The 21329-nt window shown below is 42.5% G+C and overlaps 2 protein-coding genes across 3 annotated transcripts in view; one reads left to right on the top strand and one right to left on the bottom strand.

Annotated features, from left to right (window-relative positions):
* Positions 1-3353: 3353 nt before the first annotated feature.
* Positions 3354-10693, top strand: CDV3 (CDV3 homolog). 2 transcript variants are annotated; one of them, XM_056858000.1, is made up of 5 exons: positions 3354-3621; positions 6509-6585; positions 7346-7482; positions 8385-8538; positions 9629-10693. In XM_056858000.1, exons 1-5 carry the CDS (start codon positions 3394-3396, stop codon positions 9753-9755), a joined length of 723 nt encoding a protein of 240 aa, XP_056713978.1. In that variant the 5' UTR covers positions 3354-3393; the 3' UTR covers positions 9756-10693. The 2 variants fall into 2 exon arrangements, with proteins under 2 accessions (XP_056713978.1, XP_056713979.1); XM_056858001.1 differs by having other exon boundaries at positions 3355-3621; positions 10062-10693.
* A 6456-nt stretch (positions 10694-17149) lies between these two features.
* The window catches only part of TOPBP1 (DNA topoisomerase II binding protein 1), a 30472-nt gene continuing 26292 nt past the window's right edge, over positions 17150-21329 (bottom strand). The window contains exons 23-26 of the mRNA XM_056858002.1: positions 20976-21116; positions 19396-19485; positions 18047-18208; positions 17150-17379 (exon numbers count right to left, since the gene is read on the bottom strand). Coding sequence (XP_056713980.1) covers positions 17236-17379; positions 18047-18208; positions 19396-19485; positions 20976-21116 — 537 coding nt within the window. The 3' untranslated portion in view covers positions 17150-17235. The remainder of the gene's footprint in view (positions 17380-18046; positions 18209-19395; positions 19486-20975; positions 21117-21329) is intronic.

Below are 21329 nucleotides of genomic sequence, written 5' to 3'. Positions count from 1 at the left end.
TTACTGATTTGGTTATACTATTAGAAATACATAGATAATTATGAAATTATTACAAGGTGAACTATCTCTAGTTTCATTCAGGCCACTAGGCCTTGCATTTCTTTGTTGCAGTGTTTGCATTTTGCATGCATGCCTGCCTTACCCATAGGGTTGCCAGGTCCTTCTTTGCCACTGGCGGGAGGTTTTTGGGGTGAAGCCTGAGGAGGGCGGGGTTTGGGGAGGGACTTCAATGCCATAGAGTCCAATTGCAAAAGCAGCCATTTTCTCCAGGTGAACTGATCTCTATCGGCTGGAGATCAGTTGTAACAGCAGGAGATCTTCAGCTAATACCTGGAGTTTGGCAACCCTACCTACCCATAGGTAGAGCAACAACATTAAATTATTCTCAAACTGGCCTGCTGCCATTATAGATTTTCTCCAGGGAGAGAATAATATAATAAACCTCAGGCTATACACACAAAGATCTCAAGACTGGTGAAGTATTCTGCTCAAAAGGTTTCACTTTCATTTTTACTGCTGGCCCCTCCATCCTCAAACTTAAGATTGGAGTGGAATAGATCTGCACAAGGAGCTAATATTCATTGAACTTCTTGAAACTTAGCCCTTAAGAGGCAAGGGGTTGATTCTGTGTACACAGATTTGCCAAAGGAACAATGGGATTAATGTCTTTTTCTCAACTTTGTATGATTATAACATTTTTGCTGTGAAGAGGCATGTTATCACTGCAAAAACGAACTCACAGTTTTGAGAACTGCAAAACCGAGAATCTGTGATTATATCTTCTAGATAGAACTGCCTAATATTATCTTATAGAAACCTCTGGAAGAGCATGACATTGTGAATGGATTAATGGAATTCATTTACCAAAAAAATATCATGTACCTGTTAAGAGCCTGCTGGAGAATGCAGACCAGACAGCGTTTTCAGCAGTTACACCTTTAATTCAAAGTTCAATCCCTCTGGCTTCTTTGAAGGAGCATCTTGCAACAGGGACAGACTGCTTATGTGAGGGTATCCCTTTCCATTTAGGTCATCAGCACTGGGGCAAGAAGCCTTCCGTCTGCAAAAAAAAGGTGTTCCACTGCAGGAAGGCTGCTTGCACTATAAAATGGCTTCCCCAGTAGTGGAGTGGAACACTAGATCCAATCCATGATAATTACTATTAGTACTAGTATTGCTACCCCACCCAATTGTCCTGATGAGGTGTTGTTTCTTTTTTCCTTTTACCTTCTTCCATACAATCCTATATATGGTAAAATCTGGCTACTGCCTGAGTGACCCAAGCACTGACAGCAACTGTGATGGCACATAATATTCACAAACAAACCAGGTAATGGAAGAAAAAGATCATAGGCTGTGTGCTTCCAGGAGTTGGTAGGCATGAGTGACCCAAGCACTGACAGCAACTGTAATGGCACATAATATTCACAAACAAACCAGGTAATGGAAGAAAAAGATCATAGGTTGTGTGCTTCCAGGAGTTGGTAGGCATGAGTAGTCAGCACCAATGAATCAAAGGATGTTTGGGGAGGTACAGGTATGAGACACTGTCCTTCAGTGTTACTACCTTGAAGATGCCTGCCACAGTTGCTGGCGAAACGTCAGGAAAGAAAATTCCAAGACCACGGTTACACAGCCCGGATAACCTACAAGAACCAATACAGGTATGAACTTTATTACAGGAAGAACTGGGATACTACAAGATGCAAAGACTCTTATGTATCCCATTTTTTATCCCACCTTCCTTACGAGCTCAGGGCAGCATAGCTAGTTCTCTTCACATCTCCGTTTTATCCTGATGACAACCCTGTGAGATATACTAGGCTGAGTGACAGTGATTTCCCAAGGTCACCCACAGATCTTCAGGGCAGAATGAGACTCCCAACATTCCAACTGCTAAACCTCAGGTAGCAACATGGCAGACAAAACTTAACGGATGCAGCTTTTTCTTACCAGGGACAGAGAAAACTGCACCTGTTGGGTTTCCTGCCTAGCACCCAAATGCTAAAAACATATAGAAAGGGAACCAGAGAAATTGCCAGATTCCTATCACAGCTAGTAATAATGGTATTTATTTAGGAATTTTTATGCCACTTCTCCCACATCTTAAAACAGATTATAATTAAAACAATGAATGATTAATATAAATACAAGCAATTCATTAAACCAAGAGATGCAACCCCCCCCACACACACACACACCAGACTTATCCATAAAACAGACCTCAGGCCAGAAGGAGACCATAAAGCAAGTAAAAAAGAAAAAAAGAACTTAATAGAACCTGGTTAAAACGAAATGTTTTGGCCTGTCACCTGAAAGACAGACAAAATTTCTGGCAGGGTATCAGCTTCCGTGAGCCACAGCTCACTTCTTCAGAAAGCTCATACCCTGCCAGAAATTGTGTCCGTCTTTAAGGTGCTACTGGACTCTTGCTCTTTTCTACTGCTAGTGACAGACTGACACGGCTACCCATCGTGATCGACCTAAAAGACAGTAAAGTAGGGTCCAAATGCAGTGCGATCCAAAGCGAGAAGGCTGCGGCTCCTCATCTGCAGAGGAGCAAGAAGCCACGCGAAGGAAACTTCCCACCCTACTCGGCAGCTCCGGGGCTCCGCTCAGTCCCGCCCTGGCCCATTCATTCCCTCCGAGCGCCACACGCGCGTTGTCCCTTCTGCGCAAGCGCAGCTTACCCTCCCACGCCAACGAACCTTGATCACTCCAGGCAACCCCCCTCCCTTCTCCCCTAACGGACCAATGACTACCCTCGAATGCTACGTCCTCCCCTGCCGGCACGCACGAGGCCGCCGTCCGCCGTCCGTCCCTATTGGCCGGGAGAAGCCTTCCTTTCGGCGGGGGGTGGTGGGCAGGCAGCGAGGCGCACGCGTTCTCCCTCCTTCCCGCTCTCTCGCCCAATAAGGTGCCTCTCAGAGGCCTACGTCGGCCGAGCTCCTGCCTCTTGGCTCCGCCCTTCTCTCTCTGCCCCCCCCCCACATCTCCTCCCACCCTTTTCCTTGGGCTGTGTCAAGTGGCGGCCACCAACGTGGGGAGCGGAAACCGCCCGTCCGCCTTCGAACGGGCGCTGCCGAAGGAACAAGGCGGCTCGCGGGCGGCCGCGGTCTCGGACTGTACCACCCGCCCCGAGAAGCAGGGGAGGCTGGCGGGCCGGGCGGAGAGGAGGCGCACGTGAGGCTGCTGGGTGGTGCCGGGAATTTCACTCGTGAGGAGAAGGGGGGGGTCGCCGCCGCCGCCGCCGCTCGCCCTCACCTCACCTCCACCGCCGGGTCGTTGGAGCAGCCCAACCGCCCGGCGCGGGGACGAGGCGTCCAGTCAGCCCCTCAGCCAAAGCCGCAACCGGTTCGAACCGGAGCGCGAGACGGAGGAGCCGCCGCCGCCATGGCCGAGACTGAGGAGAGGAGCTTGGACGACTTCTTCGCCAAGCGAGACAAAAAGAAGCGGAAAGAGAAGAGCAGCCGGGGAGGCGCCGCTGCGGCGGCTTCTTCGGCAGCCTCGTCCAACGCCGCCGCCGCTGCCGCCGGAGGGATGGGGGGAAGCCGGCAAACCGAGGGCGGCTCCGGGGCGGCTCCCGGCGGCCACGCCGCTGCTCATAAGGCGGGGAACAAGGTATGTGGGGGTGGGGGGCGAGTCAAGTATGGCCGGGGGCTCCGGGGTGGGGGCGGCGGGAGGGAGGGAGCTGAGAGGAGACCTTCCCCTGACTGCTTCCTGTGGGCGTTGGTGGCTTCCTGCCGGCAGAGGGCGCCGCTGCGGGGTCAGGCAGGGCGCCCCCCCCCCACCTCCCCGGCCTGGCTCTGGGGCGCGGGAGACTCGCACCCACCACCCGCCTTCGGGGCCTGGGCGACTTGGGGCGGCCCCTTGTAGCTGGGTGGTGGAGGGGCTCCCTCGCCCGAGCTCGCGACTCCTTTGTCGCTTCCACGTCGGGTTTCCCGTGCTGCCGCCCCGGACTTGGCCGCTGGGGCTCCCCTGCCCTGCGCCCATGTGCCTGGAGCTGTGTTGTGCCCCGCGGAGCCGAGGAGTTTATCCGAAGTTGTTTTTTTCCCGTAGCCCTAAACGCCGTTGGGAGGTCGGCGAGGCACGGCTGTCGCAACCCAGGCTGTTGCTTGCCCCAAGCTGCAGTTCAGTCGTTACCGTTACTTTGACATGAGAAAAAAAGGCAGAAAGAAAGAAAGAAGCCGGGCCACTGAGGCACCTATGGCGGCAACATGGCAGCGCAGCCTCTTCCCAGTGGTTTTTTAATGGCTTCCGAATCAGAGTCCTGGAAAATGTACAAGCAGGGCCTGTTTTGAAAGCATTTTCCCATGTAGTGCATGTTAAGGAAATGTCATTTATATAATAATCAGGAGGCAGTATTGGAAGACTAAGCCCCTCCCCATGGGGACTTTTAAATTCTTAAGTTAAAAGTAAGCACTACTTCTTTTAGAAGGCCCCAGTGTGCGTAGACTGAATAGGTACTCGCTGCAGACCAAGCTATTCATGCTCAAAGAGGCGCATGGTGCAGTTCATTCACTTTTCCCTGTAAATTTATAAATTGCCTAAGAAGGCTCTGCTTGTGTGTTGGGCAGCTGAATGCCTACAGGTGGTTTTGTAGAGTGAATGGATTAAAGCAGTAGCTTTACTACCTCTTTTTTGTGCACATCATTGCTAAGGCAAGACAAAACAACTATTAAACTAGTATGTTTTAATGCTAGGCCTACGAGACCACATATCAAAGTAGAAAAGCTTGATTCTCTTGATATTTAAATGCCTTGATTATTAGTGGCTTTCCATGACATTCTACTGTAACATGAACAAATGTTGAAACATTTTGTAGACTCTTAAAGTATTTTGGGTGAGTAAAATTGTACTGTACTTGCACTTTGGCATCCCCATCCAATTCTTTGGCAGTATAGTCCTGTGCATTCAATTTCCTATTGAAATGGGCTTGGACTAGAGAAAAAGTGCAATCCTGAAGGGGGTAGATCTGTGGTGGCCAGGAGCAGTGGAGTCACGGCACCTCCTCAGAGGCTTCCTGGCTGCCGCAGAGCCTAAAAAAGCATATTAATAAAATAAGGGGGAAATGCCCCATTGAAAACAGTTGAGGCTGTGCTACCAAAAAAGGTGGCACAGCCCTGCTGCTGCTCAAGGGGGTATTCCTGGGGCAAAAGGGTTGTGGAAGTTGCCTAAAGGCAGCTCTCTCCCCCCCCCCCACCACAGGAGCGCAGGCTTTCCCTTATGGGGAAGTGCTGCTTGCATGGCATTGGGGGGCAGTGGCGCCCACAGGCTGGCATGTTTGCCCCCACGCCGGCGTAGGTGCCAGGGGTCACACTGGCTCCAAAGGAACTTCTGCTCCCCCTTCAGGAATGGACTGTAACTTTGCATAGGCTATTGTTGTAAAACGCAGAGTTTGAACCAACCAATAGAGAGATAAGGAAGTAAAATGAACACGGAGTTTTATAACCTGTCTGTCTAAAATTTGTTTTTCCATGAGTTTGAGTTACCATTTTGGGTAAATTTTATCTCTGGGGGGGTTTCCTTTGAAAATAAAATATCAGACACCCATGGAGGAACTCCGTTAGCAAATGTTTTTTGATTGTAGTGTTTTCTGCTTAGTATGAATCATGCTGAGAAATACAGGAGTAGTGAGTGCCATAGATGGTGGTTTAAAAGGATAATTTTAAAAGAAATTATTTGCTTTGGAGCCTTTGCACATGAATGGTTCTGAAGCAGAAGGTACTTTAGCTTGCAAGTTGCTGACTTTACTCTCTCTCTAATCCCATATGCAACTGTCTGAAAACTGGCTTTAGAAAGTCAGGAAGCCAGTATGGTATAGTGATAGGTGCTAGACTAGGACTGCTGAGACCTGTGTTCAGATTCTTACTCAGCCATGAAGCTTTGTGAGTAACCTCAAGCCAGTCATTCCCTGTCTCAGCTCCTTACCTCATGGAGTAGTTGTGAGGATAAAATGGACTGCAGGGTGCCCTGAACTCTTTTGGGGAAGGGTAGAATAAAAATGACAGACAAGGAGACCTTTGAGTGGTTTCTGGTGAGGTACAAGAGGGTTGTAGAGGGGCAGAAAGATTTCAGTGTGCATTTTTACACATCATGCACTCTAAACTGCAGGATCTTTTGCTTTAAGCTGTTGTCTGCCAACTGAGGAATGAAGGGCAAAAAGTTAAATGCAGAAACAAATTATGCATTGCCTTCATGCTTGCCGTAAGGAGACTTTGGGAAATACATATTTTACAAATAATAATGTAAAGCATTACACTAAAACTGTATTTCAAGGCCTACTCTGTCAAGGGCAAACTAGAAAATTACATGTGCTATGTAATTCAAAAATAGCAATGTAGTCATTCTGTGCCTTCCTATGATACTGGTTTTATCTTCAGGTTTTCTGATATCCTGCTGCAGGTGTGTGTGTGTGGGAGGGTGTCTTTTGTTCTTTCATGGTTGTTTCATGAGTTTTGGTGTGGATTGCCTGATAATGAGCCAGTATAATACTTTCCTCTTTCAGGAAGAGGATGACTGGAAGGAGTTTGAGCAGGAAGAAGTTGACTACACTGGTCTCAGACTTCAGTCCATGCAAATAAGGTATTACTGTCTTCAGAATACACATCTGTTAAAAGAACTCTTCATGAATCAACTTGCTGTGTTTACCTGAGTGAAGCAGATTCTTTGTAAAGCTCATAACTTAGTTTGGTGAGACTGACTTCACTTTAACGGTTGAAAAAATGCCACTGATCAAGTCATCCTTAAAATCACTTACCACGTGATAGCTTATATTGCTTCAAAGCAGTACCTGCTGTGTGCCGATCTTAGCCGTGTAGTACTGTAACAATTCTTACATAAGCTGTCCACTAAAAAAGAAACTGAATGCTTAACTTGTTTCTGGATGTTCTGACTCTTGAGGAGCCAGTGAGGGTATCAGAGCCTTGTATCTGCTCTGCTTCACTTAATTTTATTTTAGTTATCACCCTTAAATCACATGTGAGCAGCAAATGTATTAGGATTCTTAGCTTGTCCTTCCCCTGAAGTTGTATAATTCATGCAGCCATATATCTTTGTACTCTATACTTCACTGATTACTGGCCTGTAGCCTTGTGAGGCTTATCTACAGTGGATGCTAGCTCTTCTTTTTTTTTGTGTTGACTGCATACTCCATCCTTATTTTATTTATCACTGTCCTCCTATGGAGACCTTAGCAAAATGCATAGAAATCTTCATTTTATTTTTGATGACAGCCGCACTGATGTTTAAGTGCTTAACATAATAAAAAGTGAAATAAATAGTGTGTTGTATATGTTCCGTCTGCAAGTGATAGACGCACATAATGCTTTTTGCTTTGTCACAGTGAAAAAGATGATGATGATGGTGAAAAGAGAGAAGAACCAAGGGATGACAGTGAAGAACCTGGTGGTGGTGTGGATAAAATATCTGGCCCATGGAATAAGCCTGCTACTACACAAAGCCCTGTTGTTGAAACAGTTGGTAAGTTTTTGTTTGCCTGTACATTGATTTTAACTGACTATAAAGCAGGTAGCTTTATTGGACCTTCCATTACTACTGCTGATAATCAAAACAGAAGTTAAAGCTTCTTTTTAACTTCAAGAATAATGTAATGGATGGTCCCGTATCACTGCTTAAAATAAAAAGATAAACATTCGATAAACATTTACATTGTCATTCTATCTCACTGTAACTGCAGTACAGCTAACTGTCAATAGATGCAATAGTCTCAGAGCCTCTTGTTTTCTTAATTCATTTCAGAACTGGGAAGCCATTCAGCTAGGTTCCAGGTAGTTTGGTTAGGAATTAGGTCAATCAGTTATAAAAGTTAAGGTTTAACATGTGAATATTGTGGGCATGTCACTTGGTATGTTAGGGAAATTTTTATTATACATCATCTTTCTGACAGTCAAGACCTGGTTAAAGCAAGAAGGGAATAGAAAAGTACTACTTGCTCTCTGGATAGATCACATTTGTTATAATTGCCTGGCAGCAGACATAACCTGCGTTTGCTCAAAAGTGATGTGCCAGGGCCTTCCTTTACTATTTTTTATATGAAACTTGTTATTCTATCGGAAGAACAGGGTACATAAACAGACAAGTTTCAATTTCATGCTGAACTAAGAATTCAAAGACTTAAGTTCTAAGGAGCTACTCCATTTTTATGTTGTTTTGTAGATTGATTTGTGGAAAATAGTTTTGACAATAGGTTGCCTATTAGAAAAAAGAATCAGATGACTTATGTTAAATAGTGACCAGATACCTTCAGAATGCTAGACTATTATATGCTGTGCTCTGACACTTGAGTTATGCCAGTGTATTCCAAACTGACATGCGTTTATTTATGTTGGTTATTTGTAAACCTTCTCTTAACTCACTTATAGAAAGCCCAGAGCCTGTCCAGACCAGTGGGGTGTATAGGCCACCTGGTGCTAGAGAAACCAAGGCAAGGAAAACACCGCAAGGACCCCCAGAAATCTATAGCGATACACAATTTCCATCGTTGCAGTCCACTGCCAAGCATGTAGATACCAGAAAGTAAGTATGGTAATAGCACTCTGCACAGTTGCCTCTTAACACTGCTTTTTTCCTAATTCTTCAAAGCTTTATAATCCTGTCCACAGAGATCATAGACAAATCAGTATGTGACATGATAGACGTTCAAAGAAGCAAACAGGCTTTGAGTATAACTGTACATGTGGATTTTATTCATTCAAGTCCTGACAGGAGGCTTTCTTAAACAATAGTTTGATATTCAGAGATTGATTAGAGGGATGGGGTGTTAGAATGTTGGGAAGTTTGATCTGTGCTTGTCCCAGGTGTCAGTTGACAGCCCTGGAGGGATCTTAAATCCCATTTGCGGGATTTCAAAACTTTCTGTAGTTTAACAGGAGAAATAAGGTTTTGTTTCAGTTTTGTGCCTCCCTTTGGTGGCTTGGTTTGCAAGTTCCATTCTTGTCTGTCTAAAATCAGATGTTTTCAAAGATACTGATCTTATCTGTGTCACAATCTCACTAGGTCTGGAACCTGAGTTTAGTACAGTACTTTAGGTACATCCAGATCTTGAGTGTACTCGATAGAATCCTTGAGTTTGAACAGCAGACTTCCATTCCAGCCACAAGCAGCTTAGGAGACTCATCACAGTATGCCATGTGGCATTTTGGGTGAGGCTGTTAACAAACAAATCTTCAACCCTCCCTTGGGTCTTGTAGTTCCCTGGAACGAAGTCTGTACTTTCAAATAACTATCGATGTTGCACTCAATTGGACATAAATATTCAGAATAGATCAAAGTTGTGTATTCCAGTGTTCAATCAATTGTTTGAACCAGAGAACTACATTAGTATCCCTGTTGGGTTTTTTTTTTTAAGACAGCAAATCCCCAACTCTGCCATTGGTGTTTCAAAGGCAGTTTGTATAATGGGATTGTAGTCTTGTTATAATAATCCCAGTAGGCATGCACAGGACCATAGCCATGCTTCTGAGTTCCCTGGATTGCAGGCCATAGGTCCAATGTGTCAGTGGCCTAACCATGGAACTTTGCAACTAAAGCTTAGTGTCATTGAATTAATAATACTGAGGGGCAAGTGCGTTTAAGACACTTACTGATTACATTTATTTTCCCTTAGGGATAAAGAAATGGAGAAGAGCTTTGAAGTAGTAAAACACAAAAATAGAGGTAGGGATGAGGTTTCAAAAACCCAGGCTACTAAACTTCACCTAGACAACCAATATGCTGTGCTTGGGGATCAGTAGAGCTGCACACACATTACAATTAAGGAATGGTTATTTGATCCCCTTCCAGTCTAAGGTAACTAAACTACAGCTATTATGAACGTGCCGCCTCATTTCTACTGGATCTACTGGCAACAAGTGCAGACTACTTTGGCGTAAGTGATTGGCTCTTCTGCACTGTGGAAGTATGCTTAATATGGTACACCTGATTTCTTCCTTGGATGTCAGATGTTAATGTAAGTGGTCAAACAGGAGCCCCCCCAGTATTTTGATTACTCTGCAAAACCATGTGCAGCCAGTGGTTATTTCAAATCTTTTTATGTTCAGATACTGAGCCTTCGTAAGGGTTGACTACCTCAGACTTGCTGCACTCATTGTGGACACCATGTGGATCACAACTTCTGGAAAAGGTTACAACTCTTTAGTGGCCATCTGACACTCGAAACCAGCTCTACTGGATTCCTCTCAGAAATCCTGCAGAAGTCAGCCATCTGGGTTCTGATATACTATAAATAACAGATTGAAGTGACCTTAAATGAACAACTTGTCCTGTGCCCCCCACTTACGACATCTTCTCATATGTAGCCATAACTGACTAGAAACCTCTAGTGTATACCACTTTCAGAAATATGCAGTGTACTGTTGAGCTGTAGTTTGTTTACCTTAATTTGATTTTAAGTTATCAGAAAATACACAACCAGATAGAAAATGTAGGGACACTAGTCTGCATATATTAGCTTTTTCAAGTATGTAAACTTTTCTTCATTTTAAAAATATGCCTTTTCTGGCTTGAGAAATTGCAATATAGTCAAGTAGCAGCATGGAATATGCAGACTATCCATACTTAAGTTTTTTTTTTCTTCTCTGGGGTTCAAGGGATGAGGATTTCTGTAGGTTTGCATTCAGTGGGCAGAAACGTCTGGGCTCCCTTAGCATCTGGAGCTTCTTTTGAAAAAACATAGGCCGTATACTTAGTTTTAACTTTGTATTATGGCAAGTAACAGCTGTTGATTGCACACTATTGTGTTTGCAGAATGAAAGTAACTACATGTCGAGTGAAAAATGTCCTTTGTCGTGGCTTCTTACTGGTTGAAATTTGGAAATATTTTGGAGTAAGATGTTGCATTTAAAGCATTTTTTCCTCTGCTGCCCAAAGATCTAGTGATGACTTCAGTTGTAGGTCAGTCTTCTGACCTATGTCCATTTATTTGGAGAGAAGCTAGTATAATAGTACTTTGTGCTAAGATTTGTGCTATATTGTACTGTGTGATATTGACAGTGGTTAGAACGCTATTCAAATCCTAAAGATGTTCCTGCTTAAAGGAAAGTAATCCTATTTAATTTTTCCTCACATCCAAATTTTGGTGTGGCTGATATTGATATTGTCTCTTAGGAAGTATTATTGGCAATGATGTCAAATCAATGGTTTATTGAAGAACCAACTGTTTTCCCTATCTCAGTGCTTAGAGTGGCATTGGCCATATCCCTGTAAAGAATTGCTCACCATAACCAAAATGGCTACTAAATAGTTGCATTTTTATATAGATATAAGATACCAAAGCCAGGCTTCTGAGTGCTCAGATCACTGAACGTAAACCTACAGCTGACACCATTGAACCGTATATCTTTCCTGAAAATGTATTTGCCAACAAAACATTAGCAGGATATTAAAGCTGAAGAACTACGATTATGTGGATTTGTATGTCACTTAATGGCATAGTGGAAACATAAATTTTTAAATCCCAGCTTTTGGCATTTTATTGAGGTTGTTATTACACAGGAATCAAGTTTTAATATACTATGATAGGGTAGATGAAGCTGTCCTTTGTATCTTCACTTGAGTTCTTGGGCATGGTTGGCAGAGCAAGAAAACATTGTAACATTAATAAATATAATAAATGGAAATGTACATGAATTCTGGAGTCTAATGAATCTTTACATGTAGTTATGATGATGCCATGCATCGTTCATCATGATAAAACTGATGTATGATCATGAAGTTGAAACTTGAGGCTACAATCCTATGCAGGTTACTTACTCCCAAGTTCCACCAACCTCCGAGCACATGTGCATAGCCTGGGGCAGTAAATCATCAGCTGATTTACTGATAACGATGAGTATCCATCCCTTCAGTTAGCTTGGCAAATCTGGTCACTTTCTACCTCACCCTGCATATGTTGCTGTTAGTAAACACCACAGATCAAAGTGAAACAAAGTGATCGCCTGCTCTTGGTAGCGCTGTTGAGGTTGGCAGTCAGTTGTTGGTACTTGAGCAGATTTGCTTGCTAGTCCATATTAAATTTCTTGTTAACCTTAGATTTTGGTGCTTTTCCCAGTGTTAAAAATTTTTCCCCCACATTGAAGCGCATAGGCATTGAAACAAGTCATTCCATTGTCCATTTTAAAGTCATCATATAGCTTGAGAAAACAGTACAATTCCAAATCTCGCTAAAAAGTACAGCATATGATGCCTTCCTCGCCACTGAAGTCTATAACAATTAAAACTTAATTGTCTGGGATTTAGTATTGTCCTACTGGCTTGTTAGACTTGCGCATTCTTTGGGGGTCAGTACATAATTTGTATGAAATGTTTTACTTCATTAACTGAAGTTTCTGCATCTTAACATATGCCTAGCTACTTTCCCCACAACCAATTCTGCTGTATAATTACTTTCCTAAAATGGGCCTGAAAGGAAAGTGATTTCCCCCCACCCCTTGCACTGCAGCTTCCTGTTCTCCTAGGATTCTGTGGACTGTTTTAGAGGTGGTGGGCAGCTGCAGTTGGTGGGTGGAACTGGTGGAAATTACCTTTCCTGTTTTGACTGGCAGTGCCTTCCACCAGCAGAAAACAGGTAAGACCCAAGCCATTGTTTCAGCAGAAAGGATCTGAAGTTCAGAATAGCCCTAATCAGGCCCCCAAAACAAACGTTAACCTGCTAAGGTCCATTCCGGGTTTGTTTAAAGTTAGCTGTCCTTTCACAAGTGAGCATAAAAGCTAAAAAAACCTCTGACACAGTCACAGTCTTTCTAAGTGGCCACTAAAAACTGCAATTGGGGCTGCATTAAAAATTACACTAGTGAAATGTCAGTTTTGTTCAAGGTAAGTATAGTCAATCTGTTTTTCAGTAAACTAACTTCAGAAAAAATATCGTCAAGGGAGGTTCATGTATAATTGTAATTCTGATAACCTGAGGAATGTGGTAGAACTTTTATTCCAAAAAAGGTTGTCCATTCGTAATTGGTGGTAAAGGGATCTCAGGAAGAGGGTGTTCATTCTGTGAAAGCATTAGGAGTGCCTGCAGGGCCTTCACATTTTCAGGGGCTTCTGCATAAACTCCACACTGTTGTATTGAACCTACAAGCTGTTTGCACAGGTGCCTCTAGCATACACACTATAGCAATCAGTATCATGCCCCAGTGCTTGTTCAGTGTTGGGTGTCACGCTGGAGTAGGGAGGGCTTATGGCAGGCTTCCCTCTGCATAGGTTCCTCCACTGCCGGTAACTGAAAATTAGATGCACAGGCATGCAGCTGCATCTGACATCTGCTATGTAGCTAACAGCTAGGTCAGGTGAGACCAATCCTGAACCCGTTGACCGTTTTGCAGGCTGTGCACAGAGCCAAGTCTACCTACGTAATATCTTCTATGTACTCGTTTGACTTGAATGGGACCTGTATATAATGTTTAGCACTGAGGCCTTAGACTGCTATAAAAATCCCCAATATCATATTTCTTCTGAAAACTATGTTTCCATAGCTCCAGCTGCATTGTAATAGTCAAAGGAAATCTGCATTATGTTGGATAAACTGTGCCTAACTGTAGCTGGCAGCAGCAATAGCTGCACTGATTGTTTCCAGAAAGTTTCAGGAAAAGTAAGGGCAAATTTCTACTGCTAAAGTATATACTGTATTGAACAGACTTAATTGTGAATAACTACAATAGCTGAAAGATGCAAAGCAACTATAAAGGCTAATAGTAAGCAAGTGAAACCCACACAAGGAAGCAAGTGCCAAGCCTGCAAAAAATTCCAGCCTGGTGGATACCTAAATGAAAAAATGTGTCCAAATAGTGATTCTTTTCCTTGCCTGCTGTGCAGCTGTAATACTGCATTAACATTCTGTTCAAGACAGCTGTCAAAAGGGGCAAACAAAGTAAGAAAAGTACTTGGAATTAGTTCCATATGGGAAGGAAGAGTTTAGAGGATGCAATACTTTCCACTGATGGAGCAGTCACACAGTGCATAGAATGAGGTGGAAGAGTTCTAGATGGTACCACTGCAAGTGTGTCAGGAGAGGGTACTTTCGGATGCTCCTGACTTTCTATAGTTAACAGGAAAGTTTATTGTAGCTTGGCCCCCGTGAAAAAGCTTACTTCACAAAGGCAGCATCTTACAGGAGGAATAATTTTTTTAGAGGTGCCTGTAATTGGAAGTTGGACAGTCCTACCACCTCCTTTTCTGCAGTATAGAATGGTTATGCATCAGGAAGGCATAATATGAAGAAATGCTTCAAGAGCAGGGATTCTCTCAAATCTCTTTTTTACATGTGAAAAATATGTGAAGGGGGATGTCTAAATTACAAAATCAGATGGTCATTTTTAAGAGGCATAAATTGCTTCATTTTAACGGAGCAAATGAAATACAACAGACTTCATGCTGCTATAGAATATGTTCACTCAGGCCTATTAAACTATTAATACACACAAATGGCGAGATCGTGAACATGGATGAAGAAAAGTGATCCAAAAGGATAAAAGCAGTCTGTTGTGAGTATGGGATAGGAATGGATGGAAGTCTCATGGTGCCTCAGTTTTTTTTCAGTTGTAAAGAATACTTCCCTACCTCACAGGGGTGTTGTGAGGGGATCTTCATTGTAGAATGTTTTTGAGTTTCCCTGATGGAAGGTGCTACAGAAGTGCAAAACATAGCTAATTGGCAGGTCTGGTTGCTGCTTGTCACAATAAGCAAACATTCACTTTGTTTTCATTACAGTATTTTGCTACTATACAAGGCTTCTGTGCAGAACATTTAAATATATGGATCGTATAACTGAATTTTGCAAGAAGGCATGGTTGAGTTTTTTCAGTCTTTATGCATCCTTTTCTGGTTTTACGTGATTAACTGTGCAGATCTAATTGTATTAACAAGGATCTTGGGTTTTGCATGGAAATTACTTAAGATCAACTGTCATTTTTTGTAAACTCCCTGAATAAAATACTTACCTTCACACTGTTTAATATCACTCTCATAAATCTGCTGTTCTTAAATGCAATAAGCCCTCTATTACCTGTCTCCTTAGAAAGCCCACTCACTATACTGACTAGGAACCCCTTAACAGAAAGAGATGGAATTTGCCATTTATGTGTGTCAAGTGTCTGGTGCATGGTTTACAGGGAACTGTTGTTTAATACTTCATGTGCCAGCCTTATACTGTTGAATTATTAGGCCTTATCCTATCTAACTTAAGTGCGCCAATCCAGGCAGGAAGGGGCATAACATTCATGGTGCTGTGTATGATAGCTGAGACTGATTTAGAAAGAGATTTCCAAAAACTAAAATTCCAGTGAGCATCCAGGAGTGCCTTGATTCAGCATTCTGGTCCCCCTTTTCCACAAAGCAGCTGACTAGTGAAAGATTTCCACTAAGTTGAGGGCACTAGTCAGTACACTGAATGAAATCACAACGGTTTAAATCAGTAAGAAGAGACCCCTACAAACAGATTTTTTCCTATTCCCTTTTAAAAAGAAAAAGGACATTGAGTACTCCATACAACTATTAAAATATGTGGACTTAAAATTAAATGGAGTAATTATCCTGTCCCGGAGATTGTTATAATAGAAGCAACTTTAAAAATGTTTTAGAAAGCAGTGCATGCACTCGTGCTTAGGATCTGTCTTTAGGTCTATTACAGTGGTTGGTAGAATCACATGAATACAAGGAAACACTAAGTTCTGAAAATGAAGTATACAAACCTATGAGTGCATCTGTATATTTTTGCATATATTTTCAATATGCATGTTTTGTTCTGAACTGGAGGTGCAGACTTTGCATTGCTTAGGCAAATAGAGCAAGAAAGTATATCCCTTGATGGATGTCTGCTTCCATCCAACCTGGAGGCAGGAATTTGAATACCTTTTAGTACAAGGTCTAAGTCAACTTGTTACTCTTGTCTTATCCCTTTCCAAGGGATTTAATCCCCTCCAATTTGGTTCATGTAGACTTTGGAGGAGATGGCAGGGGCAATAATTCTTATTTCTGAGAGCTACACTGCCTGCTTATTGCAAGGTAAAGAAGCCCACAGCACACTTTTCAGGAAGTTCAAGAGGAAACATCTTGGCCCCGCAAGGTGCAGCCCCAGCGCTGGTTGTAGACGCCTCTTTGTGGAGACTAGGAGCTCCAAAGAACTGTAATGACATCTTGAAGCTAACACGTTGGAAGCTTGCTTCATATATTTTATTCAGAGAATTGAGACAATGCCTATTTTTGCCAAAGCACCCACCCCTCTAGGGAGAAGGAATTGTCCAGAATGCTGAACCATGTCAGGAAGGGTGTGCATAAGCTGATGAATCTTCCTAGTCTCATTACTACAGTATATATAGGTTTTCATCCAGAGTCAGAATAGGTGCAGTGATTGCACAAGCATTCCTTTGCATGCATTGTGCTGAAAAGAGCACTGGAGTTCTGTGAGCATGTTTGGGCAAAATAACTGGAGCCAAGTTCCACAGCAACAGCAAAGTAGTGGGAATAGTTAACTACCTTCACATTTTGGCGCACACCACTGATGTTTAGCATTATTTTGTCTTCACAACTGAAAATGACGCACAGCCCCTGCTTCCACATTTCGGACAAGAAAAAAATACAGATTATGTAGAAGTAGTCTAGGAGGGAGGGTTTTCGTCACAGTTACTAAGAAATCATTTGCCCTTAATCTCCACCTTCAAGTGTGACATGTTATGTCTTGCTGACCATACCTACCACATATTATCCATCTGTGACCTTTTGGCATGTGATAGTCATAACCTGGGACACCTAGTGTTTCCCCTAATCCCCCATTTCCTCTGCCCACCAGCAAGTGTCTCTGATGTGTCCCTACCTGCCAGGCATTCTCCATTGTGCTATTGCAATTTTTTATATCCTTAAAACTTACTAGGCATTCTCCAAGCATTCTCCATTGTGCTATTGCAATTTTTTATATCCTTAAAACACTATAATCAATCAATAAAACAACAAAATAAGCTTTTTGTTCCTATCATGATGGGAGCCAGCTTCTTTGATACAGCAATTGGTAGAGCTTCAGTTACGAAAGGCTGAAAACCACTGACTTCAAAAATATTCACAGAACTATTATAAACTTAGAGCAAAACATGAGGGGTCTACTTTTGATGGTTAAGGACAATACCCAGCAGACACAAAATACTACAAAAGAATTTAATGTTCTTTCATGTTGAAAGAAAACAATTATAAATAGAAATGGAAAATTCATTGTATGGAAAGGAAAAGCAGTCAATACTTTCTGGATCTCTTGACTGTGTGTGCTTCTTCAGGAGCTTTTCGTTTTTGAGATAACTCACTTCCTTGTTCTTTGCCATTCTGAAGATAGGCAGTGGCTTCAGGCAAACGATAGCATTCCATTGGAGGTGGTGGTTCCTTCAAAACAAACAAAATTGTGTTTTTTAAAAAATAAGATGATTTTAGGAGCCATCTGTTAACCTTAGTACCAAAATTCCCACTAAGAGTACATTACTCAAACACACTAGAGTGAGAGCCACAACTGTGGCTTTCAAAGCCATTCCTCACATCCAAGTTTTTGATCCTCCACAATTTCTACCCCAATCTCTCCAGTAGCGTGCTGCCTTTCTGCCATACTAGCTAATGCCACAGATAGATGGTGGCTAATCAGGAGCTCCTGCTGTAGCACCAGGAAAAGGCATACTGTGTAAAGGTCCCTGCCCAGCAAGCAGAGATTCTCTCAATGATGCTTCCAAGGATGGAGGAGAGAACCTATTCTCTGGAGTGTCGCTCTGTGCAAACTCACTTCCAGCAACAGAACAGCAATGCAGAAGGCAAACTATTACTTGAAAAGGACACCTATTTCAAGAGCTTTTGCTTTAAACTGAGCAAATGGGACAAGAGGGTCTTTACAGTGTGGACATGAAGGACAACCCAAAGCTCTTTGCCATTTTTACAATTATGTACACGGCTCCTAAGATGCAAAAGCCCTTCTGCGACCCATTGCAGCTGCTGAGTCACAACTGTGATGTTCTAGAAATGACTTTTGGAAAATGCCTCCATATTATGTTCCTGGAATGCAAACCTCTATAAGGTAATCAGCAATATATTCGGGCTTCAGGCAGTTCACTCCTTGAGCTACAGCCTCTCCTACGTTGACTCTTATACCTTCTGGCTTCAGTTTATTAAAATCAGCAAAAAGGTGGGTGGCTTCCCTAAAGAGAGCAGAAGAATAACCAGGCAACACCTGTAGATTTAAAACAAAAGAAGAGAAATTCAGATTTATACCTGCAACTAGCATATGTTGAACACAATAGGAATTGCAGTATTTCCTGAAATGGAGGACTAGGTTTTTCCCCAGGTGTACCATCAGAAAAACAAAAACTGGACATAATATATTTAAGGGGACAGTCTTACCTTCAGGATTGTCTTCCATTTAAGTAATTATGATAGCAAATGCACCCTATTATATTTAAGCCAGCATTTCAAATGAAAGTTTGGGAAAGAAGGCAAGAGGCAGCCTGGTGCAAGGCCCCCAGAGTGGTTCTGGAGTCTGCATGATGGGGAAATCACAGCTGGCATTAGCTTTTTGTTGTGGAAATACGGCCTTCTGCTAATGGCTGCTGCTCCAACTAGGCTCTCTTTGTCAGAGTCTCTAATCTCTGTGCTCTTCTTCCACCCACAGCTCTTCTGCCCATTTTTTAGCAATGCTGTTTTCCCCACCCTCCTTATGAGCTCCCAGAAGATACGAGTGAGCACAGATGGACTGATGCCATCAGAGCTGCTCTGCATTTCTCTGCAGAACGGACGGGTGCAGACTCCAAAATCATTCTGGAGGCTGTGAACCAGGTTGACTTGTCATTTAACCTCAAAGAACCAGTGGGGCTCATCTGGTGGAAGGGCAGCTGACTTGCCACAAACATCATATACTGCAAAGTCTGAATTATACCATTTAAGCAGAACACTTCAACTAGTACTTATGCAAAAAGACAGCAACTGATTTTATTGGAGGTTCAAACAGAGTTTAGGGCTGATGCCACATTTTATTCTTCAAAATAATTTCCTTTTATTCTTCAAAATGTGGCTTCAGCTCTAAACTCTGTGTGAACCTCCAATAAAATCAGTTGCTGTCTTTTTACATAAGTAATTTGCAAAAATGTAGCTATTTTATTCCACTCCCCTTTTGTAAGTAATTTGCACCCGTCATGGGTACCGTGAAATCTTATAAGTGAAAATGACAGGAAAAAACTTTTGAAGAGGTTTAATCGATCTAAATTAATCCTTGAGATTAAAATATTGAAGTGAAAAGAGGTGACCTGGCTCAAAAGAAATCCCTTCCTGTAGCCTAAGGTGGAGTTTGCACAAGAAGCAGCAACCTGTATCTGTGACCACCAACAATACTGATAATAGAACAGTCCAGCAGCACGCACCCACCTTTGCTCCTCCTGATTCCAGGAGACGCTTGAAGCCCGCTTCCTTAGCTGGGTCAACATTCAAAATAATCTTCCAACCACTAAATGCTCCCTGCAAAAACAGATCAATTTTTAATACAATGCTTTGGAAATTTCAGTCCCCTAATTTATGATTGTTTCCTGCTTTGGGAGAACTTGTATCTCCGCAGACATCTCATCCATTGTCAGAGAAACAGCATACCTTAAAAAAAAAAAAAAAAAAAAAATCTCACACTCCCTATGGCTACAGGTGCTTCCTAGGTTGGTGCAATGCTTATGTCAAGAAGATTCAGTCCTACAGCTGAATGCCCGCATTTCAATGTGAATGTAGAATCTCCCAACAAATACAGGGAACAATCCTTACCAGTGCTAATCAGAAGCAAGTCTCACTTTATTCAATGGGGCTTATTCCCAGGTAAGGGTTCTTAGGGCAGCAATGCCATTTAGAGGTGCATAAGCACAAATATGCATCTACTCAAGTAATTTGGAAAGTGTAATTTAAAGAGTTGGATTCGGTGCTCTTGGGTTTCCCTGGGCATAATCCACATCTAGAAATCAACAGGGGTTGAACTCTATTCATTCTTGCGGGTGCACTCTGATGAGTGTGTGCAGAGTGCAAAGGTATACCTGTCTTTGGGTCAAATATTAGTTCTTCAGGACCAGTTCAGATACCATGATCTGGGAGTACCTGAAACAAGCCACAGGCTCACGTAAGTATTTCCTCCTCCTCAGTTATTTTTTTCACATCCTTGTTTTCTCTTAGTATTTTGCCATGATGTCTTAAACATGTGCAGTCTCTCCCAATCATGCTTTGTGAGCCTGCTTCAGACCCACAGTTTGAAGCCAAGACTGTAGCCATTGTTTGCCAACGCAGACATTGCAACAAACAATGGTTAGAAAAACTAAGAGAAAAAGGGAGAGTACAAACAGAGAAAGAGAGGAGGGAGCCTGTAACACACCACAGGCTAACCTTTTCTTTAATTAGAATTACTGGCATGTTACCAAATTTTGTTCTGTGATAGAAACAGTACATGTCCTAGGAAGAACATCAGACATGAAGCTATCAGCTCCAGTAGCACAGCAAAAAATCCTATGTGATAAGAGCTTTAAAACAAAAACAAAAAAAATCCTGGAACTTTTAGCAATATTTTCTGGGTCTTCTAGGGGATGCATGAGCTACTCTGAATCAGCTGGCGAGCTACCTGTTGGAGACCCCTGCCAACACACTCTCCTAGATTTCCAAGTCCTGGATTTGATTGGATCTGTGATGCCTGAGCCAGGCCAGAAAGCCTTTACAATATACACACAACTTTGAAATCAAAACAGTTATGCATTATTGCATGCTTGTACACACAAGCATTGATAATGCCCACAACTGTGGAAATCACTTTTGAAGGTTTTATTATTAGCAACACAAGTTAACTAGAATAGTTTAAGTTAGATTGCTGCTTTAAAATGTTAAATTGTCCCCTTTGTTATGTGTAACAGGTTTAAAAAAAAAGTAGCAGAAATACTCCACATCCCCCCCTCCTCCAGTAAATCAAAAGCAGAAAATTTAAGTACCTCAGTAATGCCGGTTTCCTTTTTACTTCTTTGTATTGCTTTCCTCCATCTCATGGTTGCGACTGCTAATTTCTTCTGGATTATGCTCATTCCAGGAATAACACTTAGTACAGTGTTACTTCCCCATTCATAATCTTCCTCCTAGAATGAGGACAGGCTCTTACTCATAAAAATCCTGCCAAGTTTAACATGAAATCTCAAATAAAAAGTCTCAAGAGCAAGCCCACCTCGGCGCACTCATTATTTTACTGGAAATGGAGCTTAGATGGTCTCCAGAAAAGAAACTTGAACTCCTAATTCCAATACACTTTCATCTTTCAGACAATGTAATAACAATTAAATTTCAAGGCAGAG

The sequence above is a fragment of the Euleptes europaea genome, chromosome 11 (genome assembly GCF_029931775.1).
Source record: "Euleptes europaea isolate rEulEur1 chromosome 11, rEulEur1.hap1, whole genome shotgun sequence".
NCBI lineage: Eukaryota > Metazoa > Chordata > Lepidosauria > Squamata > Sphaerodactylidae > Euleptes > Euleptes europaea.
This window is presented reverse-complemented; position numbering and strand designations above follow the sequence as displayed.